This window comes from Oculina patagonica, chromosome 12 (assembly GCF_052425735.1).
Source record: "Oculina patagonica isolate OP01 chromosome 12, crgOcupat, whole genome shotgun sequence".
Classification (NCBI taxonomy): domain Eukaryota; kingdom Metazoa; phylum Cnidaria; class Anthozoa; order Scleractinia; family Oculinidae; genus Oculina; species Oculina patagonica.
In genome coordinates, this window is record NC_135769.1 from 14,533,676 (window position 1) to 14,547,560 (window position 13,885).

The following is a 13,885-nucleotide window of genomic DNA, read 5'->3' on the forward strand; positions in this document are numbered from 1 at the left end:
CCGCAATCTCGAGCCCAGAGTTCATCTAGTCGGTCAGCGGTATGGGATGAACTCTGGGAAACTGGAATGGATCAGATCAATTTCAGGTCGATTTCAGGAAGAACCTTGGTCTTCCGGTTTTTATTGCGCATGCTCGTAGTTCTTAGCGGAAGTAAATTCCCAGAACGGAAGTAAATCGAGAAAGTTGAACTACAGTATTTTTAACACAGTATCGACTGAACTCGTGTTTATTGAAGCAACAAAAGTAACAATAACGTCCTGCAGTTAACTAAAGAGAGACTTAACAAAATAGCGTCTGGTGTTTTGATTTCCTTTAGTCTCTTTCTTGAGCATTCTGCTATATTTGTTTCATATCAAAGGTGTTGTTAGCCTTCCAGGATTCCTCCTGTTAAGACTGCGTGCGTGTGTCCGTTGTTGTTTTGCAGAGGACGGCTAAAAAATTTGCATAATGCACAACGCACGGACAAGCTATTGTTCTGTTCATAAAAAAAAAAATTGTTTGGCGACTTTCGCATATTTTTGTTTAGTGACTTTTGTATATTGGAAAGGCTTCTCGCTGAAAGCGCATCTTTTCAGGATAGGTTGCATGTTTTCGAGCAAACAATTTTTTTTCTCGTCGAATGGCGGTGATATTGATAAATTCGTTAAAGGCCACACGTACACAGGTCAACGCTATTGAAAAGGCGTAATTAGCATTTTTGCGACTCAGCACGTGCACACGTGTGTTATAATTTTTGATCAATTCTTTTTCTTTAGCAAAACAACAACGCGTAATGCGTATTGCTTTTCTTTAAATTCTGCGTCATTAGTTATTATTTTGAATCGTGCACTGTCTGCCATATTCAGTTTTTCAACTGGAACGGAGATTTGAATGAAAACAGTAGTTCTAGCGAGATTTGTAATTCAACTATAAATTGAGTTTTCAATCGACCTTGTCCTTGGTGACGCCGTCGTTTGTTGTTTTAAATCTCCGTTCAGTATCGACGCTTAAAGGAAGTCCGTTTTTTTATTCATGGTATCTTTTACGTTCAAAGAGAAGGGTAGAATTAGAAAATACTTCATTTATGTAGCACCATATTACGATTTCTTAGGTGTTTTTACAAAATTAAGCTGATACTTCTGAACATTTGACCATGGAAAACAAAAAAATGTTTTTCCAGGGTTTTCGGTTTGGTTTACTTCCGGGGAAGATTTTTAGACTTCCGTGTTGATTTCTATTGTTCTGCGAGGGCCAATAGAGAAAGAGAAATACATTTCAGTTTCCCAGAGTGTCTACCGGCGACCCTACTGCTGACCAACCGCTGACGGACCGCGGAGCCTCGAGATTGTCCCGTACCGCTGACCGACATAGACTGACTCTGGGCTCGAGATTGACAAAATGGCTAACAGTCTGTATAACGCGAGTGAAGTCGAACCGTGGAGGGAAACATTTGAGCTCTATGAAAAAATATTAAAACTTAAAGCCGAAAGAGAAAAGAAGGAAAGAGCAGTGAAACTTCTGGAACTAGATAATTGGTAAGAATATCGGAATGCGCTCGTAAGTCGTTAGTTTCATAATGATCATTTTATTACTGGCGTCCCAAACTCACGATTCGAGAAATCGATCGAATAGCTTTTTTATGTGAACGTATGAATGATTTATGTAAGCGTTTGAAGGATTTATGTAAGCGTGTGAATGATTTATGTAAGCCTATCAAGTGAGACGTGACTACTTGAAGTGCGTGGTGTTGTGTTACATTTTAAGGGGTGTCTACAAAACGAAGACCTAAAGCCCTGGCTGAACGATCAAACATTATTGTCCAACATCATGTTGGAATAGCATGTTTGACCTTTTAGCCACCTCTCTTAACATTGCATTTAAATGGTTTCCCATGTTTGATCTAGATCAAACATGTTTTGGCTAAACGATCAAACATTTGCGCGTGAAGCAAAAACTATGTTAGATTAATAATCCAACATTGGATAGTATATCATTAAGTTATGTTATGTTGGATTAATAATCCAACATTTTGCTTCACGCGCAAATGTTTGATCATTTAAGCCTCGGCTAAACGATCAAACATTTTCGTCCAACATCGTGTTTGTCACACACAATATGGGGTGGCTAAACGAGCAAACAATGTTTGATCAAACATCTACCTAACCTGCGATCGGGCTTTCTTTTTTTCGCGGCGGAGGGAAGAAGAAAAAAAGGAAAGCCTGATACAATTACTTGTCAAGTCGTCTGCCGCCCCCTAATTGAAATATCTGTCAACGTCGTCGAGAATGTTGGCAATGCCATCAGATAAGCGTGATTAGCGCCTTCAGATTATATTTTTGCTCTCACAAACACGTGTTTAAATTACCCATTTTAAACGAGCTGATCAGATGGTTTTTAAAATTTGTTTTCTGCAAAGGCTGATTTTGTGTACGGCTCAGGTCATGATCAGACATTTCAAGGTCGTAGTTTTCGTCACTGGCACGATCGTCTGGCGTCTTTGGTGGTGTGATGTATACTCTTTGACACCATTGGTGATAGATCATGCTCTTGCCGAATCCCGTCGGAAGCACCGCCAAAACATCTTTTCTTTCACAAACTATTCGTCGAATACACTCCCTTTGTTCGCCTTTAAATGTTTTGTAAACAAAACGCTTGAGAGATTTTCTAAAGCTAGAAGAACTCGCTTTCTACTTCATTCCGCTCAACACCCGCCATGATAACAATCATCTACGCGCGATATTTTTGGACCAGAAATGTTGCCTTTTGTTTTCTGACCAATCAGAAAAAAGTCTAGATTCTGGACTTTTTACAGACGACTTGACAAGTGATTGTATCAGGTGTTCATTTTTCCCTTGACCCCTCCGCCGTGAGAAAAATAACGCCTGATCGCAGGTTAACATCTACCAAAGTGAGCTCACATAGTGCTTTGTGCGTATTACCGCTGAAATTATGGCACAACGTCACATAGATTTGGTTTCTGATAGGTTGGTTTTTCCCGCCTGAGCTTGCTTTGTTTGCAGAGGTGGCTAAACGATCAAACATTTGCGAGTGAAGCAAAATGTTGAATGAAAATGTTTGATCTAGATCAAACATGGGAAACCATTTAAATGCAATGTTGAGAGTGGCGGTCAAACATGCTCTTCCAACATGATGTCGGACGAAAATGTTTGATCGTTTAGCCGGGGCTTTAGCCACCTCTGCAAACAGAAAGCCCAGCGAGAAAAAGCAACCAATCAGAAACCAAATCTTTGTGAGTAATGCACACAAAGCGTTCTGTGGGCTCGCTTTGTTCAATGTTTGATTAAACGGTATCCAGTCACTTCATTCCAAAGTCACTGCTCCATGTCAGGTTGTTTCACAAAATAGTCAGGTCATTTCACACAATATAGTCAGATCATGTCAGAAAGAAAAATTTAATTTGAAATAGTTATAAAAAAATTCAAACTAGCGAGTATCTCCACTTTACCTCGTTATTTTCTGTGCTGGAAATTTGTGCGCAGGTTTCGTAGTGTGAAGTTTGTTTATGTCGCGCGGTGAATAAGGTTTGACCCATCTGCATCCGCAGCTAAATGCTTCTAACTTCATTGATCAAAATAGAAAAACGATAAGAAAATCAGACATCTTTTCTTAAGTAAGTAAACATTTACGCTGGAACACTTTCAAACTTAGCTGAACTTAGGCATGATGAGGCTGTTCTAACAAAGACATAGTCATTGAACACATTTCAACCCCCACGGTTTCAAGCTTGTACACATTCCAAAAAAAAACAACAAGCAAAGAGTTCTTCTTTACATTTTCATCGAGCAAAAAGATTTTCTTAACATTTTCGTCATTTTAAAAGTAAAACAATCTTACAATTCTTTGAAACATTCTGATGTAGAAGGAAGTGACCTTGGAACAAAGTGACCGTAAACAGATCAAACAATGTTTGCTCGTTTAGCCACCCATGTTGTGTGTGACAAACACGATGTTGGACGAAAATGTTTGATCGAAGACTTAATTTATTTTAGGCCTTTTAAATTTCAGGCAGTTAAAACTTGGATAAAGTGCTTTTTCGGAGAGCTATCACACGCAAAAACAGCAGGGTCTTCATTTTGTAGAGTAGGCCGGGTGAAACTACAAAACAAAGACCCTCGCTCAAACGCTTTTTCTGATGCCAAAAGATATGAAACTGGCAGGGTCTTTGTTTTGTAGGAAAGGCCGGAAAAACTACAAAGGAAGACCCTCGTTATTTTAAACTCCATACAAAGTCTTATAGAGCGCTCAAATCTCCAACGGCCCAAAATTTAACAGAACACAGCGCACTTTAAGTAGCGACGTCTCACTTGATACACTAGCCTGCAAATACAACCGCCTCTCATTCGCGTCTCGCAACAACAGGAATGAGAGGCGGCTGTATTCGCAGGCTATCGATACACTTACATAAATGATTCATACGCTTACATAAATCCTTCAAACACTTACATACATCATTCATATGCTTACATAAAAGACCTATTCAATTGATTTCTTGAATCGTCAGTTTGGGACGCCTGTGATTTTATGAGCTCAAAATGTGCATTTGATAATAAACACCACAGGTAGCCCAAGCTTTTAAAGGAGCCGTCAACAAATGAAATTGCATAATAACGTTATTATTTGTATGAGTTATGAGTTTGTATGAGAATATAATGATCGTAAAAGTACCAGTAATTCAAAATAGCCTGGAAAAGGATTTAATAAAATCGACCTACCTGTGTATAACTTGTATTTCTATGCCATTTGGAGGTAATTCCGGTGGGTTTTAGGTTCTCTGTTTTCCTCTTCATATATAATTCCTAGGAGCTTGGGCTGCCTGTGTTAAGACTGCATGCTCTTTGTCTGCGCTGAAAAATTCCTCATCACATCCTCCTACTGTGACTAAACAGTCACTGTTTTGCTACCATAGTCCGCAGGTCGTAGTTGGGGGTCACTGTGTATATTTTTGGGTGGGGTTGTGCCACTGGGACTCTGAAACCCTTACCCTATACCAGACCATGTTCAGCTGATTTTGCAACCCTATACTAAATGGGACTTGCTTTTTTTAGAAATGTCTCACTATTTGTGCTTTTAATTCAAAACCATCTGTCAACAGCATTGCCATGATGATTTTTTTTAGTGTAGTGTTTGTACACTACACTAATGGAGTTAGTTTAGTGGGAAAGCGAACGCTACGCCAGACATAAACAGTTAATTGCGTGGTCAAGTGGAACAAGCACGTAGACATACATATGCAAATTAGACTGGAACTGGCTTGTTATTGTCCATGATTGTTTTTAAGCAATGGGTTAAAAAAATTCGTGACAAGGCTGGACGCACTCTGGGCAATCAATTAAGGGAAAAAAGGTTCTTGCAACATGAGATAAATGTACTGCACGAAAATAAACTGATAAAAAACTTACAGCCAGTGCCCAACTCAGTGAGATGGCAACAGATTCATGAATATGAGTACCGGTAATCGCGCAAACAGAATGGATTCCGGAGATACCGGAAGTAAAATGAGAGGACATTTAAAACATATAAAGGATAAACGTCACGCTAACTAGCAGTGAGTGATTAAAATTTGAGCTTGCTGTGACGTCAGCCAGGTAGCAATTTCATACGGACATCATTATTGAAGAATGTCACAAGGCTGACTCGAATAATTTTCTGTGCAAAAGCTACCTTGCTAAGTGATGCCATTTACTTGCTACCTCCCTTAGTCACTGCAAGATCTGAAAAACCGTTGTCAATGTGTTGGGGAAAATTTTTCTTTAGATAGACAGATTACGTTCTCAAAGAACGTGACAGACGTGTCTTGTCTAACAATTGTCAGACCTGCAAGCTCGACTGGTGACGAGTCACGTGACAACTCTCTCAAACACTACACTGTCCGTATGGACCGCTCCTTACGTTAAGAAAAGCCTCTTTTTTTCTGAGTTTCTATTCCTATTCTGGACTTAATTCTTCATACCACTGATCAGTTTCCCAGCAAATGATCCCTATTCTAGACCAAAACTCTCTGATTTCTATACCCTATCCCAGACTATTATTCCACTCGGGCTTGTTGATATGAGATCATAATAGCCAACGAGGCGCGTAGTGCACGGCCTCATTGGCAATCTACATGTACCATCTCATATCCAACGCGTGCTCATGGAATAATTGTTAAAGTGCTACTATGATTAAATTTTTGATTTTCATTTTTTACATTGTCGTGAACAATTAGACTTTCTTACTCCCCTTGTCAAATTTCAATCTATTACAAACATCAGAAGTCGCTTTATTATAACATTTATTCCATAGAATTTACGGCCGCCATTAATCAACCTTGTTCCAAAGCTTGGTTGCGAATAGGGAGAAAATGACGTCAAAGCCCAAAAATACCTCACGGGTTGAAATTAGAATAACAATCAGCATAGAAAATTGCACGAAAAACAAGTCTAAAGTGTTTGTTTCTTTTCGCGTGATATTCAATACACATTGTTATTATAATTTCAACACGCGAGGTATTTTGGAACCTTTGACGTCATTTTCTCCCTATTCGCAACCAAGCCTTGGAACAAGGTTGTTTAATGGCAGCCATAAATTATCGGAAATAAACTTTAAAATAAAACGACTTATGATGTTTGGAATGGATTGAAAATTGGCAGGGTGATTAAGAAAGTCTTATTGTACATGAAAATGTAAAAAATGGAAATCGAAAATTTGATCATAGTGGCACTTTAAGTATACCACTCAAAAGCACTTTATAACTAGTATATTATAGCCCATATATAAGGTTGTCTCCCCCTAGATCCTCTAGCCATTTGTTTTAATACCCGCTTGTATTTAATGTTAATAATAATAATAATAATAATAATTTATTTTAAGGGGACCATCAGCTGATTATGTTATAACAAACATCAGTAACTGTTCTGGGTCAAGGGCCCAAGCAAATTCGTGCAGTTTTTTTTAGTACTAGTAATAATTATTTTCCTTCACTTGATATTTGAAAGAACTGCTAGTTGGTTTTTGCCTGATGCTAGAAATAGTATACTGATCATGCTATAGGTACAAGAAGAGTTTGCCAGGGGATTCATTTTAGTTGCTTGATCGCTTGCTAGTGCACCCTGCACCTGGCTAGTGCACATACACTGTAGAAGCAGTTTTTCTTTCGCTTCCTTTCTCTCTTATATCCAATCGGGAGAATAATAATTTTAAATTAAATCTTGAGTTTGAAACTTGTTGCTTAGTTATACTGTTTATAAAATAGGGTGCCTTCAGGGAGAATCTTCCTACGTGTGCTACTTTAAAGAAACCACAGAAATCTGCATATCACTGTAAAGCTAACTAAATACAGATTCAAAATAGTAATCTGCTATAACAGATTGTTTTTGGTAAGTGTAATGTCCTAATAGGGGCTAACTAACTTTTTTTTATGTCGATACGAAGTTTAAAGGTCTTATTCGCTAACAAAAAACACTTTTTAAGTGTCCGTCGTCTATTTCAAAGTGTCTGTTGTCCGTCTTTCAGAGGTGTCCATCTTATAAGGAGTTACATTACAGTAAAATAACTGAAAAACGGCAGGGACCATCGCCAGGTGTCCGTCTTATAAAGGTGTCTGTTAAGAAATTAAGAGTTGACTGTAAAGGAGTTTTCAGGTTGGGATTTCAGAATGTGGTAGCTGGCCATATTAACAGGGCACCTAGCTGCATTAACAGGGTTCAGTGTTATAAAAAAATGTATGGGTGTTATGTTGGGACAAAAAAGTGACCTTGGTTACTGTGATGAGGTAACCGTAGTAACAAGGTGACTGTATTGAGGTGATGTTCCAAAGCTTTATGCACATGAGTTATAAAAACAACGTTCCACGTTTGTTTTGCCATCCTGTACAAAATTTTGTCCGAGATCTCAGTGAGATTGCCAAGATCTCTGTTATTTTGTACGGGATCTAGCTGTCTTTCAATTTAGCTTCCTAAGGTAACCGTCTTTCAATTTAGCTTCCTAAGCCACAGCGGACTTTGAATCACAACCAAAATATTGTTTGCTCGAACGTGACATTTAAAATGTTGCTTGTTGTCTGGTCCTTGTATGGCCACCATACCCCAACCCCAGTCTATCCTTCCCTGACACCACCCCTGTCCCAGTGTCTTGCATCCCCCATCCCCCAAAAACGTACAACTTGCTGGTTGGTGGGTTTGCTTTAAGAAATCTTTATTCTGCATGGTAAAACACAGCAATGGTATAATTGTAATAATAATTTTTGTAAGTAAATGTGAATGAAATTTATTTAAACAATGTGTAGGTTTCAGAATCAGCTACCACAAGAAATTAACAAGAGACCGGAACAATTCCTAACACAAGAAGAAGTTATCAAGCTCATGGAGTGGAAGCTAACGGTAAGTTATAGGTGCATTTAATATCATTTTCCCAGCACATAAAGATCACAGGCGTACGGGCCGGAGGGGGGTGGACAGGGGGGGCAGCAGCCCCCCCCCCCAAATTTTTGGGCAGCAAGAGAAATTTGGGCAAAACCAGATTTTAAAGAAGTTTATTTTTTCTAAGAGATAGATTATTTTCTATTTTAACCTGAAGTTGGCGTGTAATAAAGCCAGTTAAATTCACATAAGCAGTGGTTGCTAATAGCACCTGACAAGTTTCTGGTTTTAAAATACATATTTGTATTTTTTTTACTGTTAGGCACTGTACTGCAAATATCTGTCACAGGTTAAAACACCTGAAAAAAGCTTCTCTGCATTGCTAAATTTAACAAAATTGACAGCGAGATTATGGAAGCCGAGCAGAAAATGTGCGCGAGTTTTTGTCGGGTGTGTGTGGATTAGGCTACTTGACTGTTATAGAATTAAAATGCTGGAGACAATGCAAGAGAATGGTCTATTTGATTGGTTTTCAGAGTTTCCTTACGTGGTTCATATTCATGCAGTGATAGCTGCTACATCAGTTTCTGCAGAACGATCATTCAGCGCGTTTTTGAAAACTTACCTCCGCAGCATCTGATGGGGTGACAACGTGCCAGTAAGGCCAAGTAAAAAAATTAAAACAAAACAAATGTTTCTCGTCCCTACCCGCTTCTTTTTTTTTTTTGGGGGGGGGGGGGCGCCTCTCTTTTTTAATTATTTGTTTTTGGAAAAGTTAGAACGAACAAAAACCAACAATGTTTGCTTTCACTTTGTATGGAGTAAGACATGGCTTTTGTCTATGTTTTCATACAAACTAAGGCCAAAACTTAAAATCCTTGTTACGCTAGGTCCGTACTGGATAGGTCAATTACCTTGCAGGATTTATTTTGAAAGTTCGCTTCTGGCCTGGAGAATTTCACGACGGCAGAAAAACATAGATTTTCGAACAAAAGATTCGCCCGCCCGCTTTTTTTTTTTAGAAATCCAGACGAGAAAATTTTTTTTCAACTTGGCCTTATTTATTACTTGTCATTGCACTTATTAGCATTTAATGGGCATATTCCAACTCTGTAGTCAACAATATATGACATGGATCGTATTGTTGATATCTTCGGCCGTCGATATGGTAGAGACAGCTATTTCTTTTAACATGTTTTATGAGCTCATTTGATAGATTCTTATGTAAGATTTTTCACTTCATTTGTAAGCCTATGTTAGTGCATCGTATGACCCTCCTTTCTTCTCGACTGTTCCGTAAAAATTTGGGCAACTTGCAATAATTTTTTGGGCAAATGTCTCACTGCCCCCCCTTGCAAAAAATTGCTTGTACGCCTATGATAAAGATTGACTATTTTTGTGCTTTAACATTTGTCATGGACAACATCGGTATTCAACTCTGACAATATTAGACCTGTCAGTGATAAACATAATTGTCTTGTCTTGTCTTGCTACTAGCGGCACTCCTATATAAAAAGTCAAATTGATGGCCAAAAGAATTTTCATTAAAGAACGCTAAAATAAACTAATTTTGTGAGCGTAGCTGACCGATTCATTTTCACCCCTGAGAGGTACAAAATATTTCTGACATGTTGTTTCTCTTATAATTTGTGCTGAGCTTATAATTCCCTGAAAGGTATCTGAATAACCCTAACAGTTGTCATTTTAGTTTTAAATGCACTAAACAGTGCCAAACCACTAACGTTAACCTTGACTTCCTAATTGACTTTGTAAGAGGCAAATGTTTTTGTACCTTTAACCCTGGCATTGACAACTGTGCTGCCCGAAACCACCCAAGACAAGCCTTGGCCTCCTTTTCATTTCTGACATCATGACAAATTAAGCCAATCAAAACTACAGATTTTAACACAAGCAAGCGACAAAAAAAAGGTTGTAAAGTTCTTTCCGAATATTGACAACAGATGCATAAGATACATGAAGATAAACACTGGTTTAATGCAGACTCAGTCACATGGATCATGGCACCATGTTGGTGGGAGAGAAGAACACTTCCCATAATTCCTAGCGATACATAAATTCTGGATATCCGGTTGTAATACTTCCGGAGCTAACATGAACATTACATCTCCTTCCTTCTAGTTGGAAACTCTCTATACAATAAATAAAACAACGATTAAAGTATACAGCCATAAGACAAATCGAATTAACTCGGTGACTGTTCACAGATCTTAACTTCTCAACACTAATCAAAGTCAAACGGAAACAAATGTTATATCCAAAAGCAAAGGCTTTCAGTTCAACAGTCACACCGTTGTGGTGTACAGTTCTGACTTAAACTCAAACTATAAGTCTAGAATCTTCCGGGGAGTTCGCTTCCTGGTAGATCTGCGCAATGGTAGCTGATTCTCAGGATGAGAGGCATGAGTCTGACTCTCTGGAACAGGAACAGAATTACTTGAGCTCGGCAGACCAGTTTGGTCATGAGGAATTGTCACAACCTTCTGCCGCACAGGTTCCGGAGCATTCACAGTTGGGGCCACAGGCGGCGGCTCCTGTATGCACCCTTCGTCAATTGGAGGGCTGGAACCATTACCCTGAGACTCGGCATTGTCATAGTTGGTGGCTGGTTGCTTCAGACTCTTAAAGAATGAAGAATTCCTTGTTACTGTGTGGTTTTCACTTTCAGCAGTTATCATACTGCCTTTCTTGCTCCCAACAGTCATGGGGGTAGGATCATAAACGGATCTGCCCTTTGATACAGAAAATGGTCTCTTAACTAGCACAGTTTCACCAGGAGAGATAGTACAGGGTTTCACATAGGCTTTGCTGTCAGCATGAGCTTTGATCTTGGACTTCTGTGAGGAGTCACGTTCGCGGAGAATCTCAGCTACAGGGTTGGTGGTTTGCTTGGGGTAGCTTGTAACGAACAGGACGCTTGAACAGCAATACAGCAGGAGCAACACCAGTCGTTGCGTGGGGCGTTGTGTGGTAATTGCGCAAAATTACTTGCAACTCCTTTCACCAATTTATCCCTTCTGCTTTGGCAGCCTTGATGCATTTCTTTATAGTTTTCACGAACCTCTCAACTTCCCCGTTAGCTCTCGGCGGAAGCGGGGTGACCTTGCGATGTCTAAAACCAAGAACATGGGCAAACTTGGCAAATTCTTCTCCATTGAAGGGTGGACCATTATCTGACTTGACTACACTGGGAGTTCCAAATGTAGCAAACAAATGATCTAACTTGGTATAACGGCACTGGCAGACGTAGATGACACTGGTTCTACGAACGGAAATCTTGAATAGTCATCAACCAACAGGAGCAGGGTCTCACCATCCACATGCGCAAAGTCAATGCTCACTTCATCAAACGGGTTGTCAGGTAGTACAGACATTTGAAGCGGTTCCCTAGTGTAAATGGGGGTAACAACTTGACATGGTAAACAGGCCTTAACCTTCGTTTCCACCATCTTATCCATGCAAGGAAACCACACCTTCTCTCGCAGGAGGGCTTTCGTCTTGACTATGCCCAAATGGCCTTCATGAGCAATGTCAATGATTTGTTCTTGCAATGCAGCGGGTACTACAAGGCGATCAGATTTCAGCAAGACAGTGTCTGTGCAAGTTAACTGCTCCTTCACTTGTTCATAGCGTGACAGTTCAGATAGTGACACACCAGGTGGAGCTTTGTGCCAGCAGCCAGATTTGATGGCGGACATGGCAGCTTGAAGCGCTGGATCCTTTGCAGTAGCAGATTCTATCTCAGACAGTGTGACTGCTTTTGGTACAGCATTCCTTGTGACAAAAGAAATGTGTTCCTCAGACTCTACTTCATAGTTGTGAGACTCTGGATCTCCAACTGGGTGCCTCGAAGCATAGTCGGCTGGGTTTGAAGCACCAGGGCAGTACTCCAAAGTGAAGCGGTATTGTTGTAGCTCCATAAGCCAGCGTTCAATCCTGGCTGAGTCGGTTTGGAAGACGGGTTGTTAAACAGAGCCACGAGGGGCTTGTGGTCGGTGATGACCTTGAACTCTTTACCATAAACGAACAGGTGGAAGCGTTTTATGGCCCAGTAGATCGATAAGGCTTCCCGGTCGATTTGCGGATACCTCACTTGAGTGGGAGTTAGCGGGCAACTAGCGTAGTGCAGTGGTGTCACTTCTTTGGTCGACTCATCTTTTTGGGTCAAAACCGCACCTAGACCAACAGGACTACTATCGACAAAGATGGAAGACTGTTGGTTTCTTGGGGTTGAAGTATCCCAGTGTCGTCTTGGTAGATAATGCTGCTTGGAGACTTTCAAAGGAAGACTGTTCCTCTTGTGTCCACTGCCACTTGATACCGTCACATGTCAGCTGCCTGAGAGGCCTGGTTATCAGAGCAAAGTCCTTAATGAACCTTGAGCAGAATGCGGCAGAGCTGAGGAGGCTTCGCACTTCTGATACAATTAGTTGGTGGGGCGACGCTTTGAAGTGCTTTGACTTTTCTTGGGTCAGGTGACATGCCCTTAAATGCAGAGAATACATGGCCGAAGAAGAGCATGGTTGGAACACGGAACTGACACTTAGGTAAATTGATGGTAAGTCCATTCTCATGGAGTTGGTGGAATACTTGCGGTAGATGGTGGTCATGAGTGTCCTTGTCAATACCACCAACATAGATGTCATCGCTGATATTCTTTACACAGGGTATGCCTTGGATTGCATCACTCACTTTCTTCTGGAATATTTCTGCTGCGAATGAGATACCAAAGTTGAGGCGCCTGTAGCGAAACAGTCCGACGTGAGTGGAGAAGGTAGTTAGGGGCCTGGAGTCAGGGTGGAGTGGGATCTGGTGGTATCCTTGGTTAAGATCAATTTTGCTAAATACTTTGCACCCATTAAGGTCAGCCAATACATCATCGATGGTGGGAATGATGGGCCGCTCCCTGATAATGGCTTTATTGAGCGAGTTGCCCCAGAATCGGCCATTATACGGATGGGTGTGTCCATAATCCTGACTTGAAAGATAGGTTTGGCAGTTTGGGGTTCCTGTGTGCCAATTTCGAAGGTATATTCTTCACTGTCGTCACTCTCAGCACCTGCTGGGGTTGAGATTTCACCATCAGAGGGGTCTTCTATATCCACAAACCTTGCGCAATACCTTTGTTGTCTGCCACCGGAGGGTTTTCTCTTATGATTAAGTTTTTCGCAGTTCAGGCATCGTTTTCCTTGAGCTGGGCAGTTTCCTTGATGTGGATAATTTCCACCGCATAAACCACACTTAGTATTGGGAGAACCAGATCTTGGTGGGCGGTCAGAGCTCCCTTTATTCAGACCATCGGTTGTTTTGCTACGACTATCGCCAACCCAATGCGATTCCTGTCTTTGCATTTCACTGGTTTGTCCGTCCGCGGTTTCCATTGCCCGAGCAGACTTGAGCAGGTTTTCTAAGTTGAGGTTTTGCTCGATCGCTTTGCGCCTAAGACGAATTGATGAGGTACCTTGGATTATTTGCCCTTTACTTCTAGGTCAGTATCGGCGAACACACATTTTCGTGCCAGTAGTTGAAG

General features: G+C 40.6%; 1 protein-coding gene across 3 annotated transcripts in view; it reads left to right on the forward strand.

Moving 5' to 3' along the window:
• The first annotated feature begins 1,332 nt into the window (after nt 1-1,332).
• LOC144632717 (uncharacterized) overlaps nt 1,333-13,885 on the forward strand; it is a 74,653-nt gene continuing 62,100 nt past the window's right edge. Inside the window, exons 1-2 of one of the 3 annotated variants that reach the window (XM_078491433.1) lie at nt 1,333-1,515; nt 8,265-8,358. In XM_078491433.1, the coding sequence (XP_078347559.1) occupies nt 1,379-1,515; nt 8,265-8,358 (231 nt within the window). In that variant the 5' untranslated portion in view covers nt 1,333-1,378. The remainder of the gene's footprint in view (nt 1,516-8,264; nt 8,359-13,885) is intronic. The other 2 variants (XM_078491431.1, XM_078491432.1) reach the window with 2 other exon arrangements.